This window comes from Scatophagus argus, chromosome 3, assembly GCF_020382885.2.
Source record: "Scatophagus argus isolate fScaArg1 chromosome 3, fScaArg1.pri, whole genome shotgun sequence".
Classification (NCBI taxonomy): Eukaryota; Metazoa; Chordata; class Actinopteri; family Scatophagidae; genus Scatophagus; species Scatophagus argus.
This window is the reverse complement of record NC_058495.1, coordinates 5,263,702-5,278,911: the sequence shown is the minus strand read 5'-3', so window position 1 is coordinate 5,278,911 and position 15,210 is coordinate 5,263,702. Positions and strand designations below refer to the sequence as shown.

Sequence of the window (15,210 nt, the reverse complement as noted above, 5' to 3'; positions counted from 1 at the left end):
AGAGAGGTAGGGATGGAGAGATGATCGTGGAGATGAAGATAAAGAGAGCATTAAGAGTGCGAAGCCAGAGGGGTGTTTTTTAGACAAGATGGTGGTGGCAGAGGTGGGGGGGGGGTAAGGGGCAGGAGGGTAGAAAAGAGAACAGGGTGAAGTGAAGGGGGAGGAGGATGACAGATATAAAGAGAGGAGGTGGAGGAAATGAGAGAGAGGGAGAAGCGTAAGTGTGAGCCAGAAAAATGACTGAGATCACTGTAGACACATGCAAAAATAAGAAGAGAATTCAAACTGACTTCTGGTAAGCGTAACATATATTAAGTGCACAATTTTCAGGGTTAAAAATGGTTACTTCAAAAGGGTTTGGCCTGCTGCATTTATCAACAAGCCTCGGAGCTGGCGTATTTGCGGAGCAGGCTAATTGCTGACGGCAAACACGAGAAATGCTGTGTATTTGTGCCGGTTTCTGTGATTTTTAGATCTCTTGATCTGACATCACACAAACACACAGCACAACAGATGTCAGGTTTTGATTAAGCATCAAAGAGATCCTTGTGCTAAGCAGTCCTGTTACATCTACTAACATGCACCTCAAACCTTTTCTAATTGCCTGTCACCCAGTGTATAAATCTACCTTTTTAGGGCAAGTTATTTCTTGTTTCATATCCCCTACTTCTTACACACATATTAGTCCTTACTGTGCTTTTTCTTTTGTCAAGTGAAGTGCCTGAGCATTACTGAATGTGATCAGTGAAGTGAACTTAATGTCTCACCCAACCCTACTCTAAAATGAACCATTTTGTTTCTTCTACTGTGTGAGTAATCAGCTCTTCTTTTTTGCATCTACATATGGTAGACATATGTGAATATTTATTTGAAATTGTTAAAAAATAATAGTTTGAAATTCTACATGCACTTTTAATGTAACACTTACTATGACTGCTTTGAAAGGGGCAAATATCAGCAATCCATCTTTTCAGCAGATGTTCTGGGTCCCCAGAGCATAATGCTGATGGGTACTTAAATGCAAAATGGTGGATCACTCATGGGGAAGGCTAATGAATAAATTAATTAATTGTCATCTTTAAAAATGTATCTGTTTATTTTATTATTTAGTATTACTGAAGATGTTAACTAAGAATTGCATTATCCAACCGCATCTATATACTCTACCAACTTTGGTGAATCTCACCATGAGGTTGACATTTTTAGTAAAGTGTCTCAACAACTATTGGGCTGATTCGGGACAGACATTCATGTCCTCTGAAGTTGGATAACAATCATGATAAAATACTCTAAGAAGTAATGGTATTATGGTCAGGCTCAGTTGTACTTTGTGTTGTGCAAATAATCAAATGTTAGCATGATAATACTACAAACTAAGATGACAATATGGTAAACATTATACCTGCTAATGTATACATTATTAGAATGTTAGCATTTTTGAAATTAACATTTAACTCAAAGTATCCTGTGACTACGTACACCACTGAACATGGCTATGGATTCTTTTGTCTTTTTACCCCAGTTAGTGACAGATTATGAGATTGACGTTTTGTAACTTTTCAAACTCTCACAACTATAACAATTACATGAACAAGTATCAGTAAAGCAGAAGAATAAAACCATATTGGTCTCTTTAAGTAATTATTTTAAGATAAGCACTAAAAAAACTTAGTACAGGAAGAAAGATATCTGATATCAATATCATCCTCAAAAGGCTGTATCTGTGCATCTCACATTGGGCACACATTGTTACTCACTGACTTGACTTCACTGAGTAATTAATCATGTAAACAAAAAAGCAGTATCTAATGACATCTTAAAGAAAGTTAAACCAAGTCCATTTTAGGTATAAGATTCTAGTTAACTGCACACTGAGAATTAATTATTGCATTATTATTTGTCTGCGTCCTCCTTCAGTTGCTTTTATGAATAACATTACATCTTATTTGTTTGATGCAACAGTGGAATCAAAGCACATGTTGGGAACCACCAGAGCGATGGATGTGATAAATATCATTGTTTTCATGGTTCACTTTCAACTTGTTTTTATGAAAGCCTCTCATTATGCACAATTACAGCTTTCACAAAGACACGGACTTGGACATTTACAAGAAAGCGCTTTTCTCAAGATCAAGAACAGGTCTCAGATGGTTCAAATACTGCTGATAGCGACAAAAAGAAGGAAGGATATGAAGAGAGAGAGAGAGAAAGAGAGAGAGGAGGAGAAGAAGGCGGGAGTCAGTGCCAAAGCCCCTGAATGAAATCAAAGCTCCATACAAAACTCCTCTGATTAGCTTTGTGGAATTAATCTCCTGCAGCACTTATGTTCTCGTGGGATCCTGAAAACCTGAATGGTATCTTCAACACAGCTCTGGCTGCTTGCCGATCACCTATTTAAGCTGCAAACTTGGTTGTTGATAATCAAAGAGGCAACTTTCAGTGAATCTGTATCACTAATGCTCGCTACTATCTGAGTTGGTCTAGATGTGCCTGTGTGTGTGTGTAGGTTCACCAGCCTTTCTTTTTCTAAAGTCCACCTACCGCCTTGGTGCACTGCACATCCTTTCCCAGCAGCCAATGCAGCTCCAGGTTTCCCTCTCCCTGGTAGCAGGACTGCAGCCGCTCTTTGATGCGTGTGTTGATGTCTTGTATGGTGAAGACGCAGAGAGCAGAGTGATCTGGAGGGTCATGGCACTGCTTCTGTCCTTTGGAGAACACGGCAAAAAGCACGTCCTGCTGGGCGCTGATGTTGAGTGACTTTGCCAGAACCCTGCCAGCCTTCGACAGGTAAGCCGCTTGCAGCAGACGGTATTCCTCGCCTCTATGTATGCACCCCACAGGAAGTGACACATATGAGTGGAACTTCTTGTCACCTTTGCAGAGGCGGATGATGCGAGAGGTGTAAAACAGGTCGCCAGGGGAGCTGCCAGCAGGCATCCCATTCTCAGGCGTCTCCGGCTGGACAGTCATGAAGTAGACAAAGCTGCCACTGGCGAAACCGTAGATGTAGTAGATGTCAAAATGTGGAACAAGAGCCAGTGTGTCAGAGGGGATTTTAATGAGAGAAGAAACAAAGTCAGTGTGAAGCTCGTAGTCCAGCATGGCAGAAGACTCTGGGTCACGAGGCAGCTTGCGGCTGGATATAGTCGGGAAGTAGTCCTGTTTTCCACCAACAGCCGTGCCGATGTATAGAGTCGCATCCTGACCCTGTGAAGGCACCACAACCCCATACATAGTACCTGTTTGGTTGTCACTGGATAGGTAGTGTTCTTTCTTGTGTGTGGGCTCCACAAGGATGAACAAGTCATCCAGCCTCATCAGCTTGCAGACGCCTTGGTAGAGACTGCCACAGGCTAGCAGTCGATTATGAGAGTAGTCGATGAGCAACAATTTGTTGACGTTGTCAGTGGAGGCAAGTGGCTCAGAACAGGGCTGGACAATCAGTGGAGGATAACATGCTTTGTTGTCATACTCTGGTCCTGTGTCATGGGACACTAGGAGGGTGAGATTGGCTGACAACTTGTAGATTCGATTGACAGCTCCAACATACAAAGCCCCAGTAGACTGATGTACAGTCAGGTGGTTCAACGACCATTCCTTCCTCTCCGACTGGAAGGCGTTCAGAGTCTGTCCAGCAGTCGTCTTTTGATTCACAGAAATTAGAGTCAATAGCCACACTGCCAGAGGCCATGACATGACCTTAAGACGACCATGACCTTTAGTGAGGCCGCAGTAAGTCCATCCTTTATCCAGGCACGTTCCCATTCCCACAGGGCTCCAAAAAATACCGAGCTCAGACAAAACACCTGCGATCGTGTGTCAGCAAAGAGCAAGATTGCGCAGCAAAAGATGAGCTGAAGTTCGGTTTTGTTATCTTCACATATTTCTGAAAGAGAAAAGAGATATTTGTTTTAAATTCAAAATATTCTTGATTCTTTGCAGGGTGAGAAACTGCTTTCAGGGTATCATTAGATTCCTCATATAAAAACCTAGAAATACGTGAGCTTGTTCTCCCCTCTGTCTCTGCTTAGTCAGACACATGAGACATCAAAGAAACAAGTAATCATTTGTTCAAACTGTCTCCCCATATTTACTGGCCCGAGAGATGGTCCAATATTACCGCTATCAACAGGGGGGCTCATTATATTCACGTCTCTGTAAAAGAGAACTAACTGTGGCCTATTACTTGAACAAAGCAGTGACACGCTGTAGCTGTGCCTTCCCTCTGTTTGGGTGGCTAATTAAATGATCCAAATGTATTAATTATGCGTTCATATTTTGGGCTCCCTATTTTCCTTTCTCCCCTCCTCCTTGTTCGTTTAAATGGTTGAATCCAGGAGGAATTAATCACTCTCCACTGCAGCCGGCATTCCTAAATTAATCAGGCTTTTTCCAGGGATGGCAGGGAGTCATTAGAGATTCAGAGCCAGGCAGCATCAACGCACACACTTTCCTGTTTAATTTCATTAGCATATTTTATGTAGATATATCCAAGGGACAAACAATGTCCCTCAAACACGTGATGGACCGGAGGATGGATGAGTGAGACACATGAACAATGTGTGTTGTGTTTACTGATTTTTCCTCCCTTTCCATAACCATTATGTGATGCATGTTTTAGCTTGATGTCTGGTGTTTCTAATAGAGAGGAGGAGCAACAAGCTAATTTGGAACACAAAACTGTTTTTCGTCTCAAGATAAAGACAGATACTTAATGAAGGCAACACAAGGATCGAAGATAAAGTGGCTTCACATACGCCGTTACTTCATCGAAGTCCATTAATGGAGTAATAAAACTGCCCGCACAGGAGGACGAACCATAAATTAAGACACCTACATCACCCTAAATCCTGTCTGTGAGCCACCAGAAGCTTCTCCAATCTAGCTCAAAAAGGTTGCCCTCATAAGCCACCCCCACTTTGTCCACATCAGCAGTCTCTTCACACTTTCTAATTTTTCTAAAAAAAAACAAAAAAAAAAACTCATTCAACCCCCTTCAGTGAAATGCCTCTCAATTTCCTCTAAATATATCCTGCCAAATGCTAGAAGGCTTTAGCTGAAAGGCAACTGTCTTTTTTGGCTGGAGCTAAAGTAAACATGGTGTTTTCCCAGTCAGACTTCCTTGTATAAGTAAAGGTTAAATGAAGACAGCCATGTCAGATCCTAATGTGGGGGTCATGATGCGGTGGGTGCTCTCCATTGGCTGACCAACAGGACGTCCGGCTGAGTTGAGCAGGAGCCAGGGATGAAGCGGATGGACTGACACTGAGCTGGCTGGGACGACTCCAGCTCCACTCCAGCATCTCCTGTCCATCTGTCCCCACCACGCTCACACCGGGGGACAAGTCACTCGAGTGTCTCGACCTACTCTGCTCAATTTGGCAGCCTCCGTGTGAGCAACTCTACCAGTAATTGGCCACCAAAGAGTGACATCTGTCATTACTGAATTTAAAATACTTTACTCATACCTATGTGAATCAACTTTAGCCACTCCATGCTTATCTCTATCTTTATCTCTTCTTTAAATGTTAGATGACAAGCTTTTTTTCCCGTTCTTCACCATTTCTTTTTCAGGCTGGACACAAAAACTTTGTTTGCTTTTATTAGTTCTCAGAAAGCTGAGATTTGGCAGGACATGTTGGCTCTAATATTTACAGCTTCTTTATTTTAGGCAAAATGGTGTCCAGCTATTTCTTTCTGAAAAATCCCTCAGATCATCTGCTTTGCAAGCTGATGAGTCCCTGAACCAGTTTCTGTGCTGATGTAACCACAAAATCATTTGTCTTGTTTATGTGAAAATTCAATGAAAACGTATTTATTCATTTTGAAATATTTCTTTATTTTCTACTTCTTTATTTTGACAGCCTGTGGGTAAACTAAACATAAACTCTTTGTGTTTGTTTTGAGTAAACCAAGTTATTTAAACCAGTGACCAGTAGAAACCTGTAGTGCCTTAAGTGCAAACCTTTTTCTACATCTTGCTTATGCTTTCCGATGTAGCCTTTTTAGTGTGAAAGGAGATGCTGGAATCGGGTGTAATGCAAGGAAGAGCTGTTTAAAAGTGGGCGGGTTAGAGCACAGAAATCTGACTCAGTCCTTTGTGTCTATCCTTGAGCTGCCACAAAAAGGAGCAGACAAATGATTTTGTGTTTACCAATTCAAGTTTGGCTGTCTCTACTTTGTGGCATCCAAAAGATTCCTATTACTCTGAATTCCTCTTGTTCAGTCTCATTTTCAAACTTCCAAATGAAGACCTTTGATGCCATTTGCATTGTAATCGTATAAAAGGCAAAGGTCTTTTCTCTGTCTGAAGTAATTAATAATACACCACTCTCGGGGTCCAACAGCAAATAGCAGACAAAATGATATTTGAGAAGCCAGGTTTGAGTCTGACATGACCTTAAACAACAGACACTCGCAGTGCCACCCAGAGGTTAATTCAGTGTTGAGAGTCTCCAGTCAAACCCTCAGAGGAATTACAAAACAGGGGAAAAACAAGAAGAGAAAAGAGGAAGAGCTGGTGGCAAACGAAGCCGGGCAGGCATGCAGGCAAGCAGCAGCCCCATCGTTTCATCCATTTCTGTTCTCCAGGCTTTAGTCACGTCTAAGGCGTGCAGTCATGCTGCTCAGTGTTTACCCTGGATTATAGAGACAACTCTTTGCCCTGCGCAGTCCTCCCCGCTGAATTCTCCGCCTCGCCACTCAGACACGCTCCAGCCCAGACGTGACTCATTCACGCTCACACACACAGGAACATGGTTTGCCGAGGCCTCTGGGGACGTGAGCTCTCAGCAGGCACCAATCACAGCGCAGAAGAGGGAGAAGCCAGCCTCTTGTGCTCCACAAACACGACCCTTTGACCTGGATCGAGATCAGTGGGACCAAACCTATCCTTTGGGTTCAGCTTTTATTGAGGTGAATGCTGTCATAGCTTCTGTAGCACCCTGTTAGGCATGATTCATGGGACAGAAGGGAGTGTTAGCTTTCCTCCATATCTTGTTTGTTTGACCCATCTGCCATCAGCGATGAACCCAAACATTCTACGGGAAATTTCTGTGTAAGGATGCCCATATGCATTTTTTTCACTTGCTTAAGTTCGATTGCATGAAGGTGTGTTTTGTAAGTGAATAAACAGGTCAGCAAATACTTTCCTGGAGTAAATTGCACTTTAAAAAAAAAAAAGTTTTATTCTTTTGTAGGGAAGATTGCATCTTTTCTGGGCAATGACCTAACGGCTTTATAAAAGCCAGTTTAAACCTAGTAGAAACCTAGTGCTGAAGTTTATCTTGTTTTGGCTAATAGAATTGTGTGAGCTTGGGAACACTCTCACCAGACTGCACTGCTATGATCTCTCTAAAGGTCATGAGAAGCATCTCTGATCTCACGCTTAGTCAACAATGGGAGTCATTTTCACTCGCATCAGAGGTGATAAAAACATTTTTTTGTTGTCGCTGTTGTTGTTTGTGGCCTACATTTTTAAGACTGCACAAGCACAATAACAGTGTAAGACCACAGGGGCAGAAAAGCGTCTGAACTACAAGAGTCATAACAGATTCTGTCCTCATCGTTATGACGCGGCTAGGCTGGAACATGCAGTGTTTTTTGTGTCAGTAGGTTTTCCAAGACACGACCGCTGATGAAAGTTGAGGGTCCATTTATGAAGTTCCTTTGTGGAGATCATTTCAGATTTGGTTGGAAAAAGTTCTGGCTGCAACAATGCTTGCACTTATAGTATATAAACTCACACAGTCTGATGGGATACTTTTGTCTGAGGTTTTCAGCAAATACACATGGACGAGTCATTGGGGGGAAGGGCCAGCGTTGTACACATTACACATGAATGAGCTGGGAGGGCGCCAGCCGCAACATAACTTGACTTCCAAATGAATAAATGAAGGCAATTAGTAGATCTGTTTACAATGTTGTGGAGACAGAAGTAGGTCAAACGTGGCAGAGACAGGAGGGAGGAGGGAGACAGCAAGCCAGAGCCAGGGGCTGTCGCTGGTACCTACAGTGATGAGTTGGGGAATTAGGACACGAAAATGCCGTCTTTATTAACGATGACTTATAAATGAATGTCACGCTGAATCACAAGGGACCGGTGGGGTTTATTAGGAAAAGCAATGTTTTGTGATCAGTCCACCGTGTTTTATCTGTGGCTGCGATGTGGTGGGGCAGCCCAGGGCGACTGGCTCCGCCTCGTAAGGCCCCTTCACGGAAACTCAGTTGAACCTCAGAGGGCATAATGTGCAGCACTGATGCTCACAATGAAGATACCCACAGGATATATCCACTCTGATGCCGCACGGCAAAATTCTGTGACGGTTGGCCTGTTGTTAATTTTCATCATTATGTTCTCCAGTGTAAATTCAAACAGCATTGCTTCCCTCAGACATTTGTCTGAGACAGATGGGGAAAAAATCTCACAACCAGTATTTCAATTACTGATAGTAACACTCAGTGATGTCAGTATTCTCTGGAAATGAGTCCCTTTGACTGTAAATTCACTTTGTTTTGTTGACAGCTTTTCTGGCACATCTGTAACATGATATCATATTGACAAAAACCGTAATTGCCGTTTTTTTCCATTCTTGTTTTTTAGTTTATTGGTCAGTTCAGATAGTGCACGCCTTAGGACTCTCCAGCCAGCCACTAATCTTGATGGTAGAGCAGCGGAAGATGTCTGCAGGGAACAGTAAAACAACACTATGTCATCGCGACACGCTCCTCTCTTAATAACTGCAGGATGCTGCGAGGGACCTGGGCAGAGGCAAATGTGACGTAGGGGACCAATTCCAGCACATCACCACAACACAGTCAGCAGCCTCCTCTGCAATGCATGCCATTATCTCAGGGCATATGCATTATACATGCAGATACAGTACTATATCTGAAATTGCTGTTAAGAGCAGGGACCAGATGAAGGGGACTGCTGCCACAGTCAGATTTAACCATGCATGCCTTTCTCCTCCCTTCCTGCTTCTCAGTCTCCTCTTCCATAAATCTCATTGTCGGTCTTCCCTGGTTAATGGTGACCTCGAGCAGGCTCCACTCAACTGCCAAAGCCCTCATGTTGCATATATGATGAGCATGGAGGGGAAAGTCAAAGTGACCTCCAGCACTGTGATGAAAACCCATGCAGCTCAAGTGCAATAGAGGTTCTTCTATAATTCAGTGACCGCAGAAGAAGACAGAGCAAGCTTCGTTTTCTTTGGAGCCACACAGCATGTGCGTGTGAGCCGCTCTGCAGCGGCTGCCCGGCACCCCTCATCCTTAATGTCACTTAAGCACAAGAAGCAGAAGAACAGAGGGTAACCAGAGGAGTCCGACTGAGTCGCAGAGTGATCTGTGGACAGTGCAGCTGAGGGGAATAGAGAATGAGTTTGGTGAAATGTGAGCTTTACCCTCTAACCCAGAGACAAGTACAGAACAGTTCTCCAGTTGTGTTATTTTGTACTGCAAGAGCACTCTATCTTAGACAATTTTTTATTTGGCTCAGTAACTACAAGCCTGATATTCAGCCTCTAGCATGGCTGTAATGTTATTGTCTTCTCCCATCTTCTGAGCTTCTATCTTTTGTTTGTCTGAGTTGACATTGCTCTTTCTGTAGAACAAGGCTATATTTCTGCTCAGCCTGATTCAGTTACAAATGTTCTGGGTTATATCGCTTTTGCATGCATAAATCACCGAGAACTGACAGGGAAAATACTTTATATTTGGTAGAGACCAGATCCCAGCAAGGGTATGAATGAGAAAAATAATCAAACACAGTGATGCAGAGCATCCATGTGAAGCTGTGAAGCACATATGTCCATAATTCCCACACCACTGCACACAGAAATCAAAGAACTTATTCCAAAGAAGCCTGTATGTTTCCTCAGCTCCCTCCTTCTTTGCCCATATGGCTTCATGGGGTGGAGGATGCCAAGGTTGGAGGTATCTGGCACGAATAATTACGATCAAAGAAATTACAATGCAAAAGGAACAGCTGCTACCTCCACTGCTGACAAATGACTGTGAGTGAGAGGGGGCAGCAATAGACAGCAAGCGAGGGAGAGAGAAACAGGGAAGAGGAGGAGAGATGGTGCATGTTCTACTGTTCATCAACTTTCCCTCTAAGTATCTGCTGCTCCAAAACCCATTTAACATTTAATCCGCAGTGCAAATACGGCCTTTGCTGGCCATTCACCCAAAAGCTGTACAAATACATGCATCTGCCCAGATTATCTCAGTCTGTCTCCATGGTCCAGCCCAGCTCGTCCCTAATTCTGACTTACTGTGAAACTCTATCCTGTCTCCTAAGTATGAATGTGATTTTGGGCAAACGCTTATTTCCTCAATGTTCAGAAATAGAAATAGCCTGGTAAAAAAAGGTACAGTACCCTAGTGATCCAGAGGTCTACCAGGACTGCAAACACAGGTGACTTTTACTCTTACAGAAATTCACTGGAAGGCAAATGGGATGGGTTTTTTCATTTGTTTGTTTTTGTTTTTTTGTTACTGGGGAAAACAGTAAAGACATTAAAGCAAATACACAGCAGAGAATATTTCCCATCAACGTGTCCTTCTTGATAGGACTGGATCCTCAATTTAATATTGAATTCTCTAAGTCTATTAAGCAAGTGCCGTCCCACCTGGTTTGCAGCTGCCAAGGGCTGAGCACTGCAGTCTCGGATGTAGTCCAGGTGCTCAGGGATTCTGGGACATGTTGAAGGTAACCGATGGCTTACTTTTTCTAAGACCAGCCCAAGCAACTCATTCAGCAGATGTTTGCTTGCCAAACTGTGGCATTAACATCCCCCCAAAGACTGCCAGCAAAAAGTCACAAGGGAAAGGCAAATCATTTGTGTCTTCCTTCTGTAATTCAATTAAGTTTGTTTGAATCAAACACATGCTTCTTTTTATCTATAACCTTTGACTTTCATGAATTCTTCATTCATTAATTTAATGGGCAAATACCCCGATCTGCACATCGTGTTCTTTGAGATTTAGAAAACTGTAGATTTTCTGTGAAGGCGCTTGTGAATGTGGTGATTGTTAAAGAGTCACAGATGTTATTATTTACTGGGATTTTCACCTCCTTTTACTGACATGCCTTGAAGAAAGTGTCACAGTGATTTCATTTTCCAGAAATGGAAAAATTAGTTGAGTTTGAGTCATTTGCTAAAATGGAGGGAAAGAGAAGGTGGAAAGAGAAGGTTTTAAATGAAATGACACAGATTTACCATGGCTCTACCACATTAAGACCAATTTCCATACATTTTCCATGTCATATACCGCAGTCTCTGTGCAATATTTGCATTTCTGTTGCTATATTGAATTGCTACTTTTTAATTGACATCTAATTAGAATGTCCCAATGTGTGAAATCAAAAATTAAGTTTTTACAGATTAGCACCATCCCATTGTGACATGAAGGACTATCGAAAGGAGAAGTCCAGTGTTGTAGCATTACAACCCCATAAAGCTGGGCGATTTGCCAAACATACCAAAAAATGTCAAAATCGGTGCACAAGACACTGACTTTTGGTCCCTAATATGAGACAACAGTGGTGCCTTCATTTCACATAATGCAACTTGATAGCATTTGTAGTTTACCCTGCCAGGTAAATGTCTATCAAATTTCCATCTGGATCTGAGTTTGTAATGCAGACCTTCTGTTTTGAGTCTCTAGTCTCTTAAGCCCAACCTGAGATAACCCTGATGATATCTGTATATCCTCAGACTTTCAAAAGCTCTCCCAGAGCCACAGTAAACTTTCTACAACTGTTTTCACACAGAGAGTATACTCCTCATGATGAACAAACTGATCCTTGTGTGTACAATCACTGGAATGCCCCTTTAGGAAAAAAGAGATTACAAACTCCCCAAACATTAAAGTCATGTGTGACTACTTTCGGGGGGGGGGGGGACATGTGACATCTCTCAACTTTGTTTTTTTAATGAACATATGCTGTCTGCTTACACCTCATCAATTCATGCAAAACACACACATCAGCAAAGTTATTGCACTGGTTGTATCAACAACAGTGTGACAATCTGGAGACGAAGCGCCATATTGCAAGACCGTCATCACTGCATGCTGTGTGCTGCCAAAGCTGCCATCTGGCAGGTGAGCTGCACGCTTTCCACTTGTACGTCTCCTCCCCTTCACTTCTCTCCTCTGTTTGTCACCACCTTGCTCTCTCTCTCTTTCTCTCTTTCTCTGCTTCCCTTTCTCCTTCTATTGTCTATAATAGTTTTTCTCACTCCGGCTATTTTCCACCTCTCACTCTCCTATCTACCACTGTATCATCCCTATTCTCTAGCTTTATCTACCTCGTACATCCTAACTCCCTCCATCCATCTCTGAAACAAGAGGAAGCGTGAAGATTGAAAGGGGGATGAAGGAGAGAAAAGAGTGAGGGTAACGGCATATCAGTCGTGCTTGATCATCTGCAGTGTTTTGTTCTCTCTCCCTTTCTTTCTCTCTCCTGTCAGTCGCTTTCATATCACTGTTTGTTTGTGTCTCTTGTCATTTTGTTGCTCTCTCTCCCCTGCTCTCTAATGCGTACTCTCCATTGCAAAGACTCACCAGTATGAGCACACACAGCACATACAGTACATGCAAACACTAACACATACACAATACACACGTGCTGGGGACTCTCCTTCTTTTTCTTCCTCAGGCTGTAGCATCTGAACAGTCATGTTTAATCAGTGTCTCTGTGGGCAACAGGGGTAGTGGTTGAGGGGAGGGGTTGGGGTTTTGGAGGTGGGGGGTCTCCAGCTCTGGGTAGTAGCGCTGAGCTGCTGTGCACTCACACACCGTGTAATTGTGTTACATACACTAATTCGCCTGATGCACTATTGCAGCAACTGTGAGTCGCCTTTGCTCCTGACCCACATCGCGCTCCCTGATATTCAAATTACACTAAAATCAATGTCACGGATTGAATTGGGGGTCATTTAAATCTAAAGCTGTTTTTCTTTTTTTTCTTTTCACTCTTCTTTTCTTTTTTTCTTTTTTTTTTTGCTGCTATATAAAGCTATAAAGTTGGGATTTCTTTCTTCGTTTGTCTGTCTTCTCAAACACAAAGGGTAGCTCATTAATCTCTGTACAAGTGAAGATAACACTTCACTCCTGGCTTGTGGGTGAACATGACAGAGACAGATGTTGTAAATTACTTCACCCACACTGGTCCGGCGTTGCCTTCAGGGTCAAAAGACTCCAAAGTAATGCCATTTCACCTGCAGCCCATCTACACTCAGAACCATTACAAAAACACAACACTCAACAAATTGAAATCAATGAACAATCCAATGGAAACATTCTTTATTCAGCATTTTGTTGAACAAAAAACGTTTCCATTTTTTATTCAGCATTTTGTTGAACCTGTCCTGTTTTGTCCGTTTGAGAGAAAAGGTTTCCTTTGTTAAAACTAGTCGTTAAACTAATATCTGCTTCTGTTGCTTTAGTTCGTTCATTGTGAAAACTATGTCCAGGTTACAGTGGCTAATCAACTGCGCTTTGTATTGGTGTGAAAGCACAGATAACCTAGAGCACAGATAACTAGACTGACTAGGTTGGTCAACCTTCATCTACATTGCTAAACCTCCTCAGATGAACAGCAATCACCACATACCAAAATTCAGTTTCAATTACTGCTGTCAAATACAGCAAAAGCAAGAGACAGAACTAATGTGGAGATTCATTTAAATTCTAAAATTAGCAGGCAACTGATAAAGTGCCGGAGCACATGACTGGCGTGAACATGGCAGGAGAGAAGCCAGTCTCTCTCTCCCTCTGTCTCTCTCTTTCTTTCTCTTTATGAGAGGCTTTACCCACTCTAGAGGGGCCAGGAGAATAAAAGCTAGTCCAACTGGTCGGCCAGATAAGCCGGACCAGAAAGAGCATAGAGAGAGAATAGGGGTTCATCTGGTTTGCATGAGGGGTGAGAGTCAAAGAGAACCAGCGGATCCAACCACCAGTCCTCCACTACCCCTCCTCACACTCCCTACTTCCACTCAAAAACACACACAAAGAAGGGGGCTAGGATGCACTTGGTCAACAGCATTGTTGAGTTTGGCACTGCTACAGCCGTGTGCGCTTTATTTCTTTCAGGCACAAGCTCCACCTCAGTGCCTGCCCAGTCTTATCAGCTTCCCAGTGGTTCCCGCTCTGCCCAGGCTGCCAAGGCTGCACGAGCTCCAGCTACAGGAGGCAGGGCAGCAGTGAGTGGAGAAGTGACTATCTCCAGGCTAAATCCTTCACTCTGGTATTCTCCTGATGACAGCTGATCTGATGGGCTGCCCAGAATAATCCACATGTGTGAAGAGTACACAATCTGCCTTCCTGTTGCAGGCTTTATCTAAAGTACAGTGAAACGTATCCTCCTGATAATGCCATCATTTGCACCAAACCTACACAGTGCTGCTCTGCCTCTTGTCTGTGAAGGGTACTGAAGCTGAGGCATTTACAGTCACTCTGTCTTCAGAGCATCACTCCACATCTGTTGGTTGTTACAGGTGTCCAGCACAGAAACAATGTGATCATTCCCTTCCTTGTGACATTTTAGATAATGCCTCGATTCAGAGCGCTCAGTGTCACTCGACGCCTTTCACTGCGCGTAAAGTCTGACAAACTTTACCCTTCTGCGCACCGCTGAGCTGCACTACAGGCTGCAGCTCAGCCTCTGACAGTAGAAGATGGACTACTCACCTTGAAAGAAGGGGAGACTCATTCATGAATAGCGCAGATCCGGTTATTTCGCCGGTTATTTTTGCTGGGGGATGTCCCGCGTCTCAGTCGGTCAGTCCGTGGATGTGTGTGGACGGCAAATACAGCGAGATGAACTGCCGGTTAATTTATTCTACGAGCTCCCGCGACGCACAACCCGTGAAGTCATCTGGACAGCAGTGAGCATCTCTCCGACAGCCGCTGAGAGAGAGCCGGTATCAAGTGACCCTCCCACCTCGTTCAGGGATTGATCATTTTCTGTAAGAGGCGGCCACATAACCCCTCTCCCTCTCTCCCACTCCCTCCCTCTCTCTCTCTCTCTCTCTCTCTCTCTCTCTCCCTCCCCGTCTCCCTGTCTGTCTGTCTTTCTGTGTGGATGCCGGTGCTACATGAAGTCACCCATCGGTTCACTTGCACCTCACGTATACAGTGTTCAGACCTCCGTGGCGTCGTCCTTTGGCACAACTTATGCGCCATGCAATGCCTTAAATA

At 43.4% G+C, this 15,210-nt stretch overlaps 1 protein-coding gene across 1 annotated transcript in view; it reads right to left on the bottom strand.

Annotated features, from left to right (window-relative positions):
• The window catches only part of LOC124055753 (plexin-A2-like), a 69,253-nt gene extending 54,262 nt beyond the window's left edge, over positions 1–14,991 (bottom strand). Inside the window, exons 1-2 of the mRNA XM_046382869.1 lie at positions 14,701–14,991; positions 2,542–3,886 (exon numbers count right to left, since the gene is read on the bottom strand). Of these exons, the coding sequence (XP_046238825.1) occupies positions 2,542–3,765 (1,224 nt within the window). The 5' untranslated portion in view covers positions 3,766–3,886; positions 14,701–14,991. The remainder of the gene's footprint in view (positions 1–2,541; positions 3,887–14,700) is intronic.
• Between the last annotated feature and the right edge of the window lie 219 nt (positions 14,992–15,210).